Consider the following 20,076-nt stretch of genomic DNA (forward strand, 5'->3'; position numbering starts at 1 on the left):
AATGTTAAAGGAACATGCACTGATCTACATCCTTCCTCTTGGAAACAAAAGCGACCACGGCTCATACGCTAGACTTAAACTATAAGCAGGGAGCAGATAGAATGCAGCACCACACAGACTACTCGTACCCACCGTACCGGACAGGCGGCTTGACCACTCGCCCAGAGCGGGTGCGCAACCCCCCATCCCCTTCGGCCGAAGGAAGAGCAGGGACGGGTGCGGTTACCGAGGCAGGGGAACCAGGGGAAGGAGGAGAACGGGGCGGCGATACCCGCAAACGCGCAGGCGAAGGAGGGGAAGGGGGCTGGGGCGAGCCGGGCACAGACAGTCGAGACGGCGCAGGTTGGGGCACGCGAGGATGGACGGGAGCAGGAGGCACATCAGGCACCGGTGCTAGCAGGAGGAACGTGAGGGGCCGAGAGGTCTTCAGAACAGTACAGATAACCGTTGCCTTCCCCACGGCAACCAGAACACCTCCCCCATAGGCATGAAGGCGGGAGTCGTCAGGAGTAACCCTCTCCCCCGAGCTTATCTGCTTGAAGAGGCCAACAGACATAACATTTGCAAAAGCACCAGTATCGACCTTCGCAGGGAAGGAGTGTCCATTGACAGTAACATGCACGGAAGGATCCGTTATCAACGCAGGTGCACCCAAAAGCGAAAACACTGTATCTGGATCGGGGAGTTCCTCGTGTTGGTGCTGGGAACCGGTTGCGCTATCACTGTTCGCAAGGTTGTTTAGACTCCTTCTAGGAGCAGGGACAGGTCTCCCACGAGAACGACAGGCTGCAGAAAAGTGGTTCATTTTCCCGCAGGAATTACAAGTTTTGCCCTGCGCTGGGCAAACGTTGAACTGGTGTGACGAGAAGTTGCAGTTTGGGCATCGGCGAGGGGTGACCGTAGTGGGCGCGGAGGGGTCGACCCTGACCGGCGGGGCATTTGGCCGCCGGCGTCCGGTGAAATTTATGTCATGGGACGCCGGCCGAGATACTGAGGCAACAGCAGAAGCCATGCGTGCAGCATGCACGGCGTCCTTTAGCGACAGGTCAGGCTTCATCAGGAGCTCGTCACGTAGCTTGCAGTTTAGGAGACCGTTGACCAGGACGTCCCTGATCATCTCGTCGGGTGTGATCTTTTCAAGGCGGCACCTCCGGGCCATATGCCTCAAAGAAGCAATGAAGGTGTCAACGTGCTCCCCAGGAGCCTGACGACGCGTGAAAAAGTTAAAACGCTCGATAATGTTATTGGTGGGTATATCACACAGGGCAGTGAACTTGGCCATGAGACATACCGGGTCGTCGCGGTCCTCCGGAGGGACGAAATCGAACGAAGCATATCGTTCCATTGCCTCCGGACCAGCCAGGTTGAGGAGCAGGTGAGCTCGTACTGCAGCAGTTGCATCAGGATGGGCAATCGCGATATAGTGTTCGTAGTCCCGCTGGAAGACCGTCCAGCGGTGCACTATGTCCCCATCGAAAACGAGCGTGTCCGGACGACGACACGAGCAAGCCATAGCAAAGTGGAAGGAGGGGACACAATTGGGAGAAACAAATAATAAAATAAAAACCGATAAACAGGAGACGCAAGTCTACCGATCTGACACCATGTAAAAGGATGTCACTCGTACGCAGAGTCTTTTACTAAATAAGTTTATTAATAGCACTACACACATTATGCCCTAGCTGTCCGTGGTCATCACTGGCACTAGAGAGCGAGCTGGAGGTGGGGAAGCTACAGTTATACAAGAGACCATGGGGAGTGGTTAGTAGTGGTGAGGTCACTATGTTAAAGGAACATGCACTGATCTACAGACAGGTTAGAGGCAGGAAACATGTTCCCAATGTTGGGGGAGTCCAGAACCAGGGGCCACAGTTTAGGAATAAGGGGTAATCAGAGAGTTGTAAATCTGGAATTCTCTGCCTCAGAGGGCAGTGGAGGCCAATTCTCTGAATGCATTCAAGAGAGAGCTAGATAGAGCTCTTAAGGATAGCGGAGTCAGGGGGTATGGGGAGAAGGCAGGAACGGGGTACTGATTGAGAATGATCAGCTGGCTCGAAGGGCCGAATGGCCTCCACCTGCACCTATGGTCTATTGTCTCTAGTTCAAACCCACTGCACAAGGTCATAAGGTCATAAGTGATAGGAGCAGAATTAGGCCACTCGGCCCATCAAGTCCACTCTGCCATTCAATCGTGGCTGATCTATCTTTCTCTCCTAAACCCCATTCTCCTGCCTTCTCCCCATAACCCCTGACAACCGTACCAATCAAGATTCTTATCTATCTCTGCCTTGAAAATATCCATTGACTTGGCCTCCACCGCCATCTGTGGCAAAGAATTCCACTGATTCTGACTATAGACATTCCTCTCTTTCCTGAAGGAATGTCCTTTAATTCTGAGGCTATGACCTCTCGTCCTGGACTCTCCCACTAGTGGAAACATCCTCTCCGCATCCACTCTGTCCATAAAGCCAGTAAAAACTACTCCCCCCGATGTTGGGGGAGTCCAGAACCAGGGGCCACAGTTTAAGAATAAGGGGTAGGCCATTTGGAACGGAGATGAGAAAAAACCTTTTCACCCAGAGAATTGTGAATCTGTGGTTCTCTGCCTCAGAAGGCAGTGGAGGCCAAATCTCTGGATGCTTTCAAGAGAGAGTTAGATAGAGCTCTTAACGATAGCGGAGTCAAGGGATATGGGGAGAAGGCAGGAACGGGGTACTGATTGTGGATGATCAGCCACGCTCACAGTGAATGGCAGTGCTGACTCGAAGGGCTGAATGGCCTCCTCCTGCACCTATTGTCTATAAAGCCCAGTCGTGAGTTAAAAGAGTTTGATGGAGTTTCAGCTTCCCTTCTCTCCTTCCTATTTTCTGTTTGCTGAACCCTTGCACTTGAGGAGAAAGTTGCTGTGGTATGTGAATGGATGTTTGTGATGTGCCAATTGCAGAGTTGCCATGTGCTTGCATGCACTGTGTGTGGTACTGATTCCTGCACGCTGTTCCACACTTCACCCCAGTTCCCAGCACAGTGGGTTTGCTGGAGAGGAGTTGGATGCTGGAATACTGTCCACCTGTGTAAAGCATCCTTCTAACCTTTTGTGTTTAGAAATACCCGCAAACTACATGGCTGCTGAATCAAAAACGTGAACTTGCCTTCTACCAGCATGGTGGGAGTATCTTCAGCAAGACATCTATCATTCAGTGAAGCAGCTTAAGATGGGGCTGAAAGGCTAGTCATGCCAGCGTCACTCGCATCCAGAGAATTAATTTAGTTTAGTTTAGAAATACAACGTGGAAACAGGCCCTTCAGCCCACCGAGTCCGCGCCGACCAACGATCCCCGTACACTATCACTATCCAATACACTGGGAACGATTTACAATCTTTACCGAAGCCAAGTAACCTACAAACCTGCACATCTTTGGAGTGAATGAATGAATACGTTTATTGGCCAAGTATGTGCATATACAAGGAATGTGCCTTGGTGCTCCGCTCACAAATGACAACACAAACGTACAGTTAACAATTAAGAATAAAGCGTAAACACATCAAAACAATAAGGATACAACATTATGGTCTAAACATGTGGGTGAAAATAAACCAGAGCAAAAAAGAGACTACAGACTTTGGTTATTGAGTAGAACTACTACTCGTGGAAAAAAAAGCTGTTTTTATGTCTGGCTGTGGCTGCTTTGACAGGGGAGAGGCCGAGCAGCAGCGAGAGCTGGGCCGGGCGCTGGCCAAGTGGCCACGGCTCTGCTGGTCAAGTGGAAGCGGACCCCGGCTGACAGAGAGGGCGAGCGGGGAGAAGGGCTGGGGGGACAGCAGGAACGGCGAGGGGCTGAAGAACCGCAGGAAGCGAGGCGCGGAGCAGGGGTGCCGAGCCTGGAGGAGCAGCAGGAACGGGGAGAGGTGTCAGGACGCTCGGAGCACCGGGAGGGAGCCGGAGACGCGCTGATGGGAGAAGCCGGGTGAAGCCGAGCAAAGTGTGGCCGCAACATTGAACTGCAGTGCACGGCGTGCCCTCCAGTAGTGGCAACAGTACGGGTCAGGGGCTGTGACCTCGCCTGCAGTGCAATCACTCTTTTAAAAGGCGTTGGGACAGATATGTGGATAGAAATTACTCTTCCTTTTTTTCTTTTTCTTTTTTTTCTTCATCTCTTAATCTCCAGATCCCAGGACAGGGTGGCCCTGCAGAGAGTAGTGCGTTCGGCAGAACGCACTATGGGAACTACACTCGCCCCCCTGTAGGACCTATACATCAGGAGGTGCAGATCAACATTATGGGGGACCCCTGCCACCCCAGCATCGGACTGTTCCAGCTGCTACGGTCAGGCAAACGCCTCCGCTGTCACGCTGTGAAAACAGAGATGAGACGGAGTTTCTTCCCACAGGCCATGAGGACTGTTAACTATTATAACTCCAGGGACTAATTTTTATTTCTCTGTATTAATTTTAATTTATATGCTGTAATTGTAATTTTATTTTTTTTGTACAATCCGTAGGCATTGCCACTTTCATTTCACTGCACATCGTGTATGTGTATGTGACAAATAAACTTGACTTAACTTGATCAGTGTGGCCTTTATTTTCAGGATCAAGTCGTAGGCTCACGGTGCAAGCGGACCCGAAAGGATCAAGATAGGGGCTTGGTGAAAGCGGACCTGGAAGGAGTACGGCGAATGGAGCCCATGCGGGTCGGAACGGGAGATAGGGATCCGTGCAAGCGGACCTGGAAGGAGCACGCCTCCTCGCTCCCTCCGCCTGTGCGGACGTGAAAGGATGACAGGTCCTTGCGGACCGTGTCGGGTGAACCAGCACCAGGCACGGGCGGAGGGAGCGAGGAGGCGCCTCACTGGAGAAGGGGCGACGATGAGCGGCCGCGGGGCGAGGCAGGGCCGGCTGCGGGGATGGAGAGGCGCCGGCTGGCGTACGGGAGGGCAAGAACCGGCTGCGCTGAGGCAGCACAGCATGGTCCGCAGTGGACCAGACTGGGTGGGTGGGGCGCAACCCTTGGGTGTGAAAGGGAGACGCGGCTGAGGGGAGCGAGTCTGGTGGGGCGGGTGAAGAAGGGGCAATGAAACAGAGAACAAGTGCGGACCGAGTAGGGCGCAGTGAAAGCGGACCTGAAAGAGAGAGGACGAGGCGGGGCCAAAGCGGACCTGAAAGGTAAACCAAGAGCGCAAGCGGACCTGAAAGAAAGACGATGCGATGGGGTTTAAGCGGACCTAAAAGAGGAAACCAAAGATACCTGAAAGATGCCGCCTGACCGACCCGCCGACTCCAGTGTCCTTTTTTTGTAAACCAGCATCTGCAGTTCCTTATTTCTAGATTTAAGAGTGACCTCAGGGACAACTTTTTCACTCCTGGGGTTAGCTTAAATTTGGAATGGGCTGCCACGTGCTCAGAACAATCTCCAAATGTGGCCTTTATTTTCTTTGTTATCGAAACAGATGTTAAGTGTCCATACTGCCGAGTGGGTGACGTTTTGGGTCGAGATCCTTCTTCAGGCTGATTGTCGGGGGAGAGGGAAATATAGACGGTGATGTACAGACCTAATGAATGAAAGATATGCGAAAAAGTATCAATGATAAAGGAAACATGCCGTTGTTAGCTATGGGGCCGAGGTGAGAACTAGTCAGACAATGAGATTCAACAGGACGACTTTAAAGCTGAAAACGTGGTCGTAGATGGACACAAAATGCTGGAGTAACTCAGCAGGACAGGCAGCATCTCTGGAGGGAAGGAATGGGTGACGTTTCAGGTCAAGACCTTTCTTCAGACGAGTGGGAGAGCAGGAGGAATCACAGAGCTCGACTCTTATCGTTGCTTTGTTGCTGGGAAAAAAATACAGCAACTGAAAAAAATCCAAGCTCCCCATCTGATGGGGAGAGGGATGCTGTTCCACAGTCTAGGAGCTGCAACCGCAAGAGAAATTCGGATAGTCAGACCTCCCTCCCCGGCCAGTAGATGTCCCTGCCTTAGACTGGGAGCAAAAGCACCATCGTCCTGCGGCATAAACAGGCGCTCCTCGCCTTACGATGGGGTTACGCTGCGAGAAACCCATCGCAAACCGAAAATATCGTAAATCGAAATGTATTTAATCTGATCCACCCGATCACGTGGCGCTGCCCAGCATTTGTTTGTTTGTTGTTTGTTTTTTGTTTTTTGCACCATCGTAAAGTCGAAAAATCGCAAGTCGGAGCATCGTAAGGCGGGGAGCATCTGGTCGTCTTTGCTTGTTGACGAGTGGAGTCAGATGTGAGGCTGCGGCGGTGGGTCTGGACCTTTGCAGGAGCAGCGCAATGACTGACTGCAGCTAGAGAGGAGAGGAGAGCAGGCAGGCGTGGGAGGATGACACCGTCTCCAACGTGCAACCCCCAGGTTATCTTTGCACACAATTAAACCCAGCCGAACAATGAGGATGAAAACGAATGGGGGGGGGGGGGGGGGGGGGGCTCTTCCCGAATCTGAAGGTATTTAATTATATTTATTTGTTTGTTCGTTCACTAGATAAATATTCACCGATGTTAATTCTCATTCTGGGTGGCTTGTGTGGTGGGTGTCAATGGTTTTCTTTGTTCTGTCCAGAGCGGTGTATCAAATGAAAGAAAGGTGGTCGAAAAGGCAATTCTGGCCCTTTTTTAACCTTCAGTTTGTTTCCAGATCTGAGCCCAGATTCTGGTAGGGAATGCTGATCTTAAAGTCTCAGGCTGCTGGAGAGAGAGACCACTCTTTCCTGGCTCCCTCCCCTCTCTGCTGATCAACACTGGGTCTCCTTCCAAGGTGGTCCCAGCCCCACAGTAGGACCAGCAGCTTAAGGGTCTCGACCCCGAAACATCTCCCATTCATTCCTCCTCTGCCTGTCCCGCTGAGTTACTCCAGCTTTTTGTGTCTGTCTTAGGTTTAAACCAGCTTCTTTAAATTATAATGTTTTATTCTTAATTGTTTTACCGTATGTCGTGTTGTTACTTGCGAGCAAAGCTCCAAGGCAAGTTTCACAAAATGCAGGACTCAGTAACTCTGCAGGTCAGGCAGCATCTCTGGAGAGAAGGAATGGGTGACGTTTCAGGTCGAGACCCTTCTTTAGACTGAACAATCAGATCAGTCTGAAGAAGGGTCTCGACCCGAAACGTCACCCATTCCTTCTCTCCAGAGATGCTGCCTGACCCACTGAGTTACTCCAGCATTTTGTGAAACCTTCGATTTGTACCAGCGTCTGCAGTTATTTTCCTACACAAAGCACCAAGGCAAATTCCTTGTGTGTACACATACTTGGCTAATAAAATGTATTAGATCTGCAGTTCCTTCCCACACAAACGTCAAACACACAGACATTGATTTGAGTTTAGGAGCGCTAGGATCATCAACTGTGAACAATGCTGTGGAGTGGCCCAGAGGCCACTTGAGTTGGACTTGATTGTACCCATCTATGGTAGATCAGATCTGTTTGGATAGCAGGCACTGTGCTCATGACATAAGTAATAAATCTAAAACCTAACCCTATCTGAGGGCTGGTAGAAGAAGCAAGCAACTGCAGATGATGGTTTTACAAACATAAGACACAAAGTGCTGGAGTAATTCAAAGATAGATACAAAATGCTGGAGTAACTCAGCGGGACAGGCAGCATCTCTGGAGAGAAGGGATGGGTGACGTTTCGGGTCGAGGCCCTTCTTCAGACTGAGAGTCAGGAGGAGGGGGGGATACAGAGATGAGGAAGTGTCAGGTGTGAGAACGAGACATCAAAGGGAGTGGAGATGAAGGAAAATGTTGATTCAGATCGAGTAGAACTGGAGCAATTCAGTTGGTCAGGCAGCATCCCTGGGGAATATGGATAGGAGGCATTTTGAGTCGGTGCCAATGGGCCGGACAAGGTTACAGGGAAACCACAGATGGTAATCATAACATCAGTTGGATAATGGTGGGCACGCCCCATGGTGGGGCGAAGGTCCTGTTCCTGTGCCATAGTGTTCGATATTACTGGTAAATTAAGATGCATGTGGTTAGTTTAGTTTAGAGATACAGTGCAGGAAACAGGCCCAATCGGCCCACCGAGTCCGTGCCAACCTGCGATCCCCGCACATTAACACTGTCCTATACACACGAGGGACAATTTACATTTATGCCAAGCAAATTTGAGGAAGGACATTCTTGCTATTGAGGGAGTGCAGCGTAGGTTGACTAGGTTAATGGCGGGACTGTCGTATGTTGAAAGACTGGAGCGGCTGGGCTTGTACAACACTGGAATTTAGAAGGATGAGAGGGGATCTTATTGAAACATATAAGATTATTAAGGGATTGGACACGCTAGAGGCAGGAAAGATGTTCCCAATGTTGGGGGAGTCCAGAACCAGGGGCCACAGTTTAAGAATAAGGGGTAGGCCATTTAGAACTGAGATGAGGAAAAACTTTTTCAGTCAGAGAGTTGTGAATCTGTGGAATTCACTGCCTCAGAAGGCAGTGGAGGCCAATTCTCTGGATGCTTTCTAGAGAGAGTTAGATAGAGCTCTTAAAGATAGCGGAGTCAGGGGGTATGAGGAAAGGGCAGGAACGGGGTACTGATTGTGGATGATAATAGACAATAGACAATAGGTGCAGGAGTAGGCCATTCGGCTCTTCGAGCCAGCACCCCCATTCAATGTGATCATGGCTGATCATTCTCAATCAATACCCCGTTCCTGCAAGGGTGACTGTCGAGGTCACAGCAGTTTGGCATCAGCGTTCTTGCTGGGGTTGTTGCCGCCTGACCTAGGGTCGCCAACCGTCCCGTATTAGCCGGGACATCCCGTATTTTGGGCTAAATTAGTTTGTCCTGGACGGGACCTGCCCCTTGTCCCGTATTAGTAGGGTTGCCAACTTCCTAACTCCCAAATAAGGGACAAAGGGCGACGCCAACGCTGCCTCGCGCCCCACATGACCTCACCCAGCCAGCGGGAGCACGTGGCCGCTGGCTGGGTGAGGTCACGTGGGGCGCGCGGGCAGTGACGTCACCTTGTCCCGTATTTGGGAGTGAGGAAGTTGGCAACCCTAGTTTGACCAGAACTCCAGCTCTGAAGCAATTCCCTAGTGATGTGCTGAAGCCATAATAATGTCTGTGCCTAGCCAGTGGAAATTGGAGCCAGTTCAGTTCAGTTCAGTCCAGTTTATTGTCACGTGTACCGAGGTACAGTGAAAAGCTTTTGTCGCGTGCTAACCAGTCAGCTGAAGAAGGGTCTCAACCAGAGACGTCACCCGTTCCTTCTCTCCAGAGATGCTGCCTGTGCCGCTGAGTTACTCCAGCATTTTGTGTCGTATATTGATGAGGAATGGGCAGCTTTGGGTTTAGAGGCTACTGTGCTGAGAGCACCAGCTGGAATCCCTGTCTATTTTTGTCGATGCCCTTATTACTTAGGTGTTTCATTTCACGTTTCCATATTTAGGTTTAGGACTTAGTTATTCAGTCAGCAGCAGCAGTTTTTGACTCGTTGCTCAGGTCTGGCTTGAGCTGTAATCTACCCGTGAATGTAGTTTGGTATGGAAACGCAATGCGGAAACAGGCCCTTCGACCCACCGAGTCCATGTCAACCGGTGATCACCCCGGACACTAGCACTATCCTACACACTAACGACAATCTGCACTTTTTTTATCATATCATATCATATCATATATATACAGCCGGAAACAGGCCTTTTCGGCCCACCAAGTCCGTGCCGCCCAGCGATCCCCGTACATTAACACTATCCTACACCCACTAGGGACAATTTTTACATTTACCCAGCCATTTAACCTACATACCTGTACGTCTTTGGGATGCGGGAGGAAACCGGAGCACCTGGAGAAAACTCACGTGGTCATGGGGAGAACGTACAAACTCCGTACAGACAGCGCCTGTAGTTAGCATCGAATCCGATCTCTGGCGCCGTAAGGCAGCAACTCTACCGCTGCGCCACCACGCCGCTCACTTAAACGTGCTCAGAACACTTACATTAGCCCGGGGAAAGATCAAAATTCAAAATTGGAAGCGCGGTTTCTCCTGAATGTGTCTCGCTTTTGCACCGTCGTAAAGTCGAAGCTTCGTTAGTCGAGGAGCATCTGTAGTTTTTGAAGTTGTGATAGTCCCAGCCTCAACTACATCCTCCGCAGGAGTGAAGAAGGGTCTCGACCCATTCCTTCTCTCCAGAGATGCAGCCCGACCTGCTGAGTTGCTCCCGCAGGCCATTCCTTACACCGACCATCCTCGGTGTGAAAAGTAGGAGAATCTCCAAAGTTGTGGGATCAGGAACCAGAGGACATTTGGTTCAGGTCGGAGAGGAAAGATTTAATGGGAACCTGAGGGGCAACTTCTTCACTCAGAGGGTGGTGGGTGTAGAGGGTGGTGGGTGTAGGGAACGAGCTGCCAGAGGGGGTAGTTGAGGCAGGTAGCATCACAACACTTTAAAAATATTTGGTCCGGTGCATGAATACGAAAGGTTTAGCGGGATATGGGCCAAACGCTGGCAGGTGGGACAGGTGTCGATGGTGCATGTTGGTTGCCTTGGTCCAGTTGGGCCAAAGGGCCTGTTTCCATTCTGTAAGACTCTATGACTAAATGGGACTATCTTAGATGGGGGTTCTTGGTCAGCATGGATGGGTTGGGCCGAACGGCCTCTTTCCACACTGTGTGACTATGACTAAATGGAACTAGCTTAGATGAGGCATCGTGGTTGGCACGGACTTGTTGGGCGGAAGGGCCTGTTTCCTCGCTGTGTGTGTGATAATTGTGTCTGACTGTGATAATTGTCCTCTCCAGGTGCTGTAACTTTGGAACCTCTGCTTGATGTTTGAGAGCCGTTGACTCTGCTCGTCGGGGCGTGACTGAGGGTGAGGGGCGCGTGGCTGGAGAGACCCCCCCACGCCATCACTGAACCTCGCCAAGGGTCAGCAGAGATTATCCCCCTCCCCCCATCGCCACCCTTACCAATAGGTCAGCAGAGAATCGCCCACCCATTCCTCAACCCTTCCCCCCCCGTTCCCCACCCCACCCCGGCCAAGGGTCAGCTGTGACGACCACACCCCCCCACATCGTCCGCACCCCCCCCAACCGAGGTTCAGCAAAGATCCCCCCAATCCATTCCCCACTCCATCCCCACATCGTCCGCCCCCCCACACCGAGGGTCAACAAAAACCCCACCCATTCCCCACCCTCGCCAAGCGTTCGCAGAGACCTCCTGCACTGAGGGTCCGCTGTGACCCCCCCCCCACATCGTCCGCACCCCCCACACCGAGGGTCAATAAAGACCCCACCCATCCCCCACCCTCACCAACTTCCACCAAGGGTCAACAAAGACCCCACCCATTCCCCACCCTCGCCAAGCGTCCACAAAGACCCCCTGCACTGAGGGTCCACAAAGACCCCCTGCACTGAGGGTCCACAAAGACCCCCTGCACTGAGGGTCCACAAAGACCCCCTGCACTGAGGGTCCACAAAGACCCCCTGCACTGAGGGTCCACAAAGACCCCCTGCACTGAGGGTCCACACAGACCCCCTGCACTGAGGGTCCGCACAGACCCCCTGCACTGAGGGTCCGCACAGACCCCCGGCACTGAGGGTGAGCGGCCATGGCACGGATGCCCGCGTCCCTGGGTGGCATGGTGGGCAGCGGCCGGACCATGTGCTGCAACCTGGACGCGCCAGCCAACGCCATCAGCGTGTGCCGGGACGGCGGGCGTGTGGCGGTGGCCGGCCGCAACATCTTCAAGATCTACGGCGTGGAGGAGGAGCGGCTGGCAGAGTGCGCCAACCTGCGGGTGGGCCGCAAGCCCTCGCTCAACCTCAGCTGCGCCGACGTGGCCTGGCACCAGGTGGAGGAGAACCTGCTGGCCACTGCCGCCACCAACGGGGCCGTGGTCACATGGAACCTGGGCCGGCCCTCCCGCAACAAGCAGGACCAGCTCTTCATGGAGCACAAGCGCACCGTCAACAAGGTCAGCTTCCACCCGCTCGAGCTCCACATCCTGCTCAGCGGCTCCCAGGACGGATCCATGAAATGCTTCGACCTGCGCAAGAAGGAATCCATCTGCACCTTCTCAGGTAACTCCAGGACCCGACCCACCTCCTCTCAGCCACGCAGAATCGTCTTTACTTGAGTTTACATTCTCTTTTGGAAGGATGAGAGGAGATGGCGGGACTGTCATATGTTAAAAGACTGGAGCGACTAGGCTTGTATACACTGGAATTTAGAAGGATGAGAGGAGATCTTATCGAAACGTATAAGATTATTAAGGGGTTGGACACGTTAGAGGCAGGAAACATGTTCCCAATGTTGGGGGGGGGGGGGGGTCCAGAACATGGGGCCACACAGTTTAAGAATAAGGGGTAGGCCATTTAGAACTGAGATGAGGAAAAACTTTTTCAGTCAGAGAGTTGTGAATCTGTGGAATTCTCTGCCTCAGAAGGGAGTGGAGGCCAATTCTCTGAATGCATTCAAGAGAGAGCTAGATAGAGCTCTTAAGGATAGCGGAGTCAGGGGGTATGGGGAGAAGGCAGGAACGGGGCACTGATTGAGAATGATCAGCCATGATCACATTGAATGGCGGTGCTGGCTCGAAGGGCCGAATGGCCTCCTCCTGCACCTATTGTCTACATTAGTGTGTTTTTTAAAAATTATTATCAATTATTTAGATTTTTAGATTTAGATTTAGAGACACAGCGCGGAAACAGGCCCTTCGGCCCACCGAGTCCGTGCCGCCCAGCGATCCCCGCACATTAACACTATCCTACAAACACTAGGGACAATTTTTTATAAACATTTATCCAGTCAATTAACCTACAAACCAGCACGTCTTTGGAGTGTGGGAGGAAACCGAAGATCTCGGAGAAAACCCACGCAGGTCACGGGGAGAACGTACAAACTCCGTACAGACGGCACCCGTAGTCAGGATCGAACCTGAGTCTCCGGCGCTGCATTCGCTGTAAGGCAGCAACTCTACCGCTGCGCCACCGTGCCGCCCCCATTGTTTAAAAAACAATATTTACAATACAATAAAACGCAAACAGAACCCACCACCAGAATACAATACAAACAAACATACCAAATGAGACTACTAGACAACTATATTACAATCCCCATCCAGGATGCATCCAAGCCCCAGCGGTCCCAGAAATCTCCCAGGGTGCCTGTGGGCAGCGCGTGGTCGACTCCAACACCACCCGGGCCGGATGTAAGCCCGGAAAAGGGGCAGGCAGCCGGCTCGGGCAGAGCCCCCTTCCGCCTGGCGCCGTGAGTGGCGGATGGCCAGCTTGGCCTACATAAGGCCATGTTGGTAAGGGTGTCAGGGGTTATGGGGAGAAGGCAGGAGGGGGTTGAGAGGGAGAGATAGATCAGCCGTGATAGAATGGCGGAGTAGACTTGATGGGCCGAATGGGGTAATTGAGGGCAATTTGCTATTGAGGGCGTGCAGCGTAGGTTCACCAGGTTAATTCCCGGAATGGCGGGACTGTCGTATGTTGAAAGACTGGAGCGACTAGGCTTGTATACACTGGAATTTAGAAGGATGAGAGGAGATCTTATCGAAACGTATAAGATTATTAAGGGGTTGGACACGTTAGAGGCAGGAAACATGTTCCCAATGTTGGGGGAGTCCAGAACAAGGGGCCACAGTTTAAGAATAAGGGGTAGGCCATTTAGAACGGAGATGAGGAAAAACTTTTTCAGTCAGAGAGTTGTGAATCTGTGGAATTCTCTGCCTCAGAGGGCAGTGGAGGCCAATTCTCTGAATGCATTCAAGAGAGAGCTGGATAGAGCTCTTAAGGATAGCGGAGTCAGGGGGTATGGGGAGAAGGTAGGAACGGGGCACTGATTGAGAATGATCAGCCATGATCACATTGAATGGTGATGCGGTCTCGAAGGGCCTCCTCCTGCACATATTGTCTATTGTCTAATTCTGCTTGTAGAAGAAGCCGTGTTGCCAGCCTGTGCCACCCCCCCCCCCCCCCGTCCCCACACACTGCGCCCTCACTGCGATGCCCGTTGTCCTGCAGGTCAGTCGGAGAGCGTGCGCGACGTGCACTTCAGCGCCCGCGATTTCTTCACCTTCGCCGCCACCTTTGAGAACGGCAACGTGCAGCTGTGGGACATGAGGCGGCCGGACCGCTGCGAGAGAATGTTCACCGCTCACAACGGGCCCGTCTTCTCCTGCGACTGGCACCCGGATGACCGGTGGGTGGTGGGTGGTGGTGGGTGGGTGGGTGGTGGGTGGGTGGTGGTGGTGGTGGGTGGTGGTGGGTGGTGGTGGTGGGTGGTGGGTGGTAGATGGTGGTGGTGGTGGGTGGGTGGGTGGTGGTGGTGGTGGGTGGGTGGGTGGGTGGTGGGTGGGTGGTGTGTGGTGGTGGGTGGTGTGTGGTGGTGGGTGGGTGGTGGGTGGTAGGGGGTGGGTGGGTGGTGGGGGGTTGGTGGGTGGTGTGTGGTGGGTGGTGGGTGGTAGATGATGGTGGTGGTGGGTGGTGGGTGGTGGTGAGTGGGTGATGGGTGGTGGGCGCGCTGATGCGTGCTCGGCACGGCGGCTCACGCGTGTACATGCAAGCGTGTGCAACTGAACATGCACACACGAGTCTGCGTGTGCGTGTGTGTGCGTGTGTGTGCGCACATCCGTGCATTGGCTCATATGTGATAGGAGTCCATTCGGCCCATCAAGTCTACTCTGCCTTATCAAAGATAGATCATGGCTGATCCGTCTCGCCCTCCTGTCCCCATTCTCCTGTCTCCTCCCCATAACCCCTCTGACACCCGCACTAATCAAGAATCTATCTATCTCTGCCTTAAAAATATCCACTGCTGGCCTCCACAGCCGTCTGTGGCAATGAATTCCACAGATTCACCGCCCTCTGGCTAAAAGAAACGTCTCCTCATCTCCTTTCTGAAGGTACGTCCTTTAATTCTGAGGCTGTGCCCTCTGGTCCTAGACTCTCCCACTGGTGGAAACATCCTCTCCACAAAACGCCGCAGCGAGACTCCTGACAGGTACCCGTAAAAGGGACCACATCACCCCGATTCTGGCCTCTCTCCACTGGCTCCCTGTACGGTACAGAATCAACTTCAAGCTCCTCCTATTCACGTATAAAGCCCTAAATGGACATCCCCCCCCTACATCAAAAATCTTCTAACCCCCCTCTCTAACTCCAGGTCCCTCAGGTCGGCCGATTTGGGGCTACTCACTATCCCGCGGTCTAGGCTTAAGCTCAGGGGTGACCGCGCTTTTGCGGTTGCAGCTCCTAGACTGTGGAACAGCATCCCTCTCCCCATCAGAACTGCCCCCTCCATCGACTCCTTTAAGTCCAGGCTCAAAACCTATTTCTACTCCCTAGCGTTTGAGGCTCATTGAGGAGGCGCTGTGAACTGTTTGCGTGCTACTGTATGTTTCATTTTTTTCCTTAGTACCTAATCAGATGTACAGCACTTTGGTCAACGTGGGTTGTTTTTAAATGTGCTATACAAATAAAATTGACTTGACTTGACTTGACATCCGCTCCATCCATGCCTTTTATCATGGGGGACGTTTCAATGTGGTTCCCCCCGCCCCTCATCCTTCTAAACTCCAGCGAGTACAGGCCCAGTGCCGACAAACACTCATCACACGTTAACCCACTCATTCCTGGGATCAGTACCAGGAGTCATGCACAGGGTGAGGGACATAAGCAACCTTATGTACAATTACGTGAGACATAGATAGGGTAGACAGTCAGAACCTTTGCCCCAGGGTGGGACTGCCAAAGACCGGACACCGTAGCTTTAAGGCGAGATGGGCGAAGTTTAAAGGGGATGTGTGGGGCAAATCTTTAGTGTAGCTGTGCAGGAAAGAAATGCAGATGCTGGTTTAAATCGAAGTCAGGTACATTTTCCTGATTACAGTTTAATAACTGCGAAAAAATTAATACTTTAATTTTGGAAAAAACCAATAACCCCCACAATTAAAATGTGGATTACGGAAATGACAGAGACCTTGCATTTGGAAAAAATAAGATTTGCCTTAATTGACAAACCTGATTTATTTTTTATGGCGAGACTGTCGTATGTTGAAAGGCTAGTGCAATTAGGCTTGTATACACTGGAATCTAGAAGGATGAGGGGGGATCTTATTGAAACATATAAGATAATTAGGGGATTGGACACATTAGAGGCAGGAAACATGTTCGCAATGTTGGGGGAGTCCAGAACAAGGGGCCACAGTTTAAGAATAAGGGGTAGGCCATTTAGAACGGAGATGAGGAAGAACTTTTTCAGTCAGAGAGTGGTGAAGGTGTGGAATTCTCTGCCTCAGAAGGCAGTGGAGGCCAGTTCGTTGGATGCTTTCAAGAGAGAGCTGGATAGAGCTCTTAAGGATAGCGGAGTGAGGGGGTATGGGGAGAAGGCAGGAACGGGGTACTGATTGAGAGTGATCAGCCATGATCGCATTGAATGGCGGTGCTGGCTCGAAGGGCTGAATGGCCTACTCCTGCACCTATTGTCTATTGTCTATTGTCTATAAAATATGGTCTCCATTTATTGAATTTTTAGAAAAGTAAATGGGTTTGACACAGGACTAAAATAAAAATTTAAAATTAAAAGTTGAAACTTGAGTTTAGGGTTGGATGTACAACTATGGTTATTGTTTCCCGGATCTACCCCCTTTAATTTTTATAGTTATAACTTTTTTTTAAATTCTCTCTTCCCAATAGTTTATAGGTTTTTTTTCTTTCTTCTTTATTTTAATTTTCTCTCTTTAAAAATTTAAAAATTGAAGCTATGTAAGAAATTTGTAACAAATTTGTCTTTTATTTCTATCTGTACATATGCTTTTCAAAAAAAAAAAAAATAATTAAAAAAAAATAATAGACAATAGACAATAGACAATAGGTGCAGGAGTAGGCCATTCAGCCCTTCGAGCCAGCACCGCCATTCAATACGATCATGGCTGATCACTCTCAATCAGTATCCCGTTCCTGCCTTCTCCCCATACCCCCCCACTCCGCTATCCTTAAGAGCTCTATCCAGCTCTCTCGTGAAAGCATCCAACGAACTGGCCTCCACTGCCTTCTGAGGCAGAGAATTCCACACCTTCACCACTCTCTGACTGAAAAAGTTCTTCCTCATCTCCGTTCTAAATGGCCTACCCCTTATTCTTAAACTGTGGCCCCTTGTTCTGGACTCCCCCAACATTGGGAACATGTTTCCTGCCTCTAATGTGTCCAACCCCTTAATAATCTTATATGTTTCAATAAGATCCCCCCTCATTCTTCTAAAATGCTGGAGTAACTCAGCGGGTCAGGCAGGCAGCGCCTCCGGAGAGAAGGAATGGGTGACGTTTTGGGTCGAGACCCTTCTTCAGACTGATGTCAGGGGAGGGGACGGGACAGAGATAGGATGTAGTCGGAGACAGGAAGACTGGTGGGAGAACCTCTTTAGTTTCGTTCTCTGATGTACAGTGAAAAGGTTTTTTGTTGTTGCGTGCTATGTCGTCAGTGAAGAAACTATACATGGCCACAATCAAGCTGTCCAAGATGTTCTGAAGAAGGGCGCCAACCCAAAACGTCACCCGTCCTTTTACTCCAGAGATGCTTCCTGACCCGCGGAGTTACTCCAGCACTTTGTGTCTTTGCTTTTGGTAGAAACCAACATCTGCAGTTCCTTGTTGAGTCTTGTCTATTTAGCTCAGAGATAGTCAAGTCAAGTCAAGTCAAGTCGATTTTATTTGTATAGCACATTTAAAAACAACCCACGTTGACCAAAGTGCTGCACATCAGTTCAGGTACTAAGAAACGAACATACAATGGCACACAAACATAACAGCACATACATAAACAGTTCACAGCGCCCCCTCAGAGGGCCTCAAACGCTAGGGAGTAGAAATAGGTTTTGAGCCTGGACTTAAAGGAGTCGATGGAGGGGGCAGTTCTGATGGGGAGAGGGATGCTGTTCCACAGTCTAGGAGCTGCAACCGCAAAAGCGCGGTCACCCCTGAGCTTAAGCCTAGACCGCGGGATAGTGAGTAGCCCCAAGTCGGCCGACCCTGAGGGACCTGGAGATAGAGTGGTGGGTTAGAAGATTTTTGATATGGAGGGGGGGGCAAGCCCGTTTAGGGCTTTATATGTGTATAGGAGGAGCTTGAAGTTGATTCTGTACCGTACAGGGAGCCAGTGGAGAGAGGCCAGAATCAGGGTGATGTGGTCCCTTTTACGGGTACCCGTCAGGAGTCTCGCTGCGGCGTTTTGGACCAATTGCAGGCGGGACAGGGAAGATTGGCTGATCCCAGTGTATAGGGAGTGGAGACAGGCCCTTCGGCCTCTCCGAGTGCGTGCGTCCCAGCGATCCCCGCGGGTGATGGTGATGCCTGTGTGTCTCTGTCTGCAGAGGCTGCCTGGTGACGGGAGGCCGGGACAAGATGGTGAAGGTGTGGGAGTTGACCGGCACCAAGGCGCGGGAGACGCACTGCGTGCAGACCATCGCCTCGGTAGCGCGGGTGCTGTGGCGCCCGGGGCGGCGTCACCACATCGCCACGTGCTCCATGATGGTGGACCACAACGTGTACGTGTGGGACGTGCGGCGGCCGTACGTGCCCTTCGCCATGTTCGAGGAGCACCGCGACGTGGCCACGGGCATCGCCTGGCGCCACGCCCACGACCCGCACTACCTGCTGTCGGGCTCCAAGGACGGCACGCTGGTCCACCACAGCTTCCGTGACGCCCGGCGGCCGGCCAGCCAGGCGGTGCCCGAGGGCCTGTCGGTAGGGCTTCGCGGAGACGTGGCCTTCGCGGTGAAGGAGAGCCTGTGCGCGGCGGCAGAGGGAGCCCGCAAGCCCTTCGGCCATGACCGCCGCTACCCGTTCTTCTTCGTGCGGCGGGCCGACCCCGCCGAGCACTTCGCCAACGTCTCCAGCGCGCTCAATGTCTTCGAGGCCCCGCCAGGCACTGCGCCCATGGACTGGTTCTCCCAGACGGCCCGGCGCTACTGCCTGAGTGGCGTCTCGCTGCCCGAGCTCTGCCACCGCAATGCCAGCGCTGCACGGGAGCTGCAACGCTACCAGGTGGCACAGATCTGGACCATGCTGAAGATCATCTACGCCGGCCCAACGGGCGCAGCAACGCAGGCCGCGGGCAAGGCCGGGCACCCCCTCAGCAGGTAACATGCAGCAACGCATGCAACACATGCACCCGTGATCATTCATGCACCAGCGCATACCGGCACGCATGCAGTCGTTGATGCACGTGTGCACACAGTTACACACACATTTGGTCATACATGCAATCACGCGTGCTTATGAGCACACAGTCACGCGTGCATTTCGTCATATATGTAATCATTCACACACACACATATGTGTACATAGTCACTCACACATTTTATCGCACATGCAATCATCCGCACACATGCACATGTAGTCATGCACGCAATTGGTCACGCATATGTATGTGCTTACCGTCACAATAGACAATAGGTGCAGGTGGAAGCCATTCGGCCCTTCGAGCCAGCACTACCAATCAATGTGATCATGGCTGATCATTCTCAATCAGTACCCCGTTCCTGCCTTCTCCCCATACCCCCTGACTCCGCTATCCTTAAGAGCTCTATCCAGCTCTCTCTTGAATGCATTCAGAGAATTGGCCTCCACTGCCTTCTGAGGTAGAGAATTCCACAGATTCACAACTCTCTGACTGAAAAAGTTTTTCCTCATCTCAGTTCTAAATGGCCTACCCCTTATTCTTAAACTGTGGCCCCTTGTTCTGGACTCCCCCAACATTGGGAACATGTTTCCTGCCTCTAACGTGTCCAACCCCTTAATAATCTTATACGTTTCGATAAGATCTCTTCTCATCCTTCTAAATTCCAGTGTATACAAGCCTAGTCGCTCCAGTCTTTCAACATATGACAGTCCCGCCATTCCGGGAATTAACCTGATAAACCTACGCTGCACGCCCTCAATAGCAAGAATATCCTTCCTCAAATTTGGAGACCAAAACTGCACACAGTACTCCAGGTGCGGTCTCACTAGGGCCCTGTACAACTGCAGAAGGACCTCTTTGCTCCTATACTCAACTCCTCTTGTTATGAAGGCCAACATTCCATTGGCTTTCTTTACTGCCTGCTG

General features: G+C 51.9%; 1 protein-coding gene across 3 annotated transcripts in view; it reads left to right on the forward strand.

The window, feature by feature from the left end:
- The first annotated feature begins 4,768 nt into the window (after positions 1 to 4,768).
- The window catches only part of LOC144611557 (GATOR2 complex protein WDR24-like), a 39,003-nt gene continuing 23,695 nt past the window's right edge, over positions 4,769 to 20,076 (forward strand). For 2 of the 3 annotated variants that reach the window (XR_013549540.1, XM_078430709.1), the window contains exons 1-4: positions 4,769 to 5,164; positions 10,766 to 12,046; positions 13,997 to 14,174; positions 18,342 to 19,109. Coding sequence is in view for 2 of the 3 variants with exons in the window: in XM_078430709.1 (XP_078286835.1) it covers positions 11,575 to 12,046; positions 13,997 to 14,174; positions 18,342 to 19,109 (1,418 nt within the window). In the remaining variant the exon portion in view is untranslated. Of the gene's footprint in view, positions 5,165 to 6,448; positions 6,472 to 10,765; positions 12,047 to 13,996; positions 14,175 to 18,341; positions 19,110 to 20,076 lie in introns of those variants that run through there. The other variant, XM_078430710.1, reaches the window with a different exon arrangement.

This window comes from Rhinoraja longicauda, chromosome 40 (assembly GCF_053455715.1).
Source record: "Rhinoraja longicauda isolate Sanriku21f chromosome 40, sRhiLon1.1, whole genome shotgun sequence".
Lineage (NCBI taxonomy): Eukaryota > Metazoa > Chordata > Chondrichthyes > Rajiformes > Arhynchobatidae > Rhinoraja > Rhinoraja longicauda.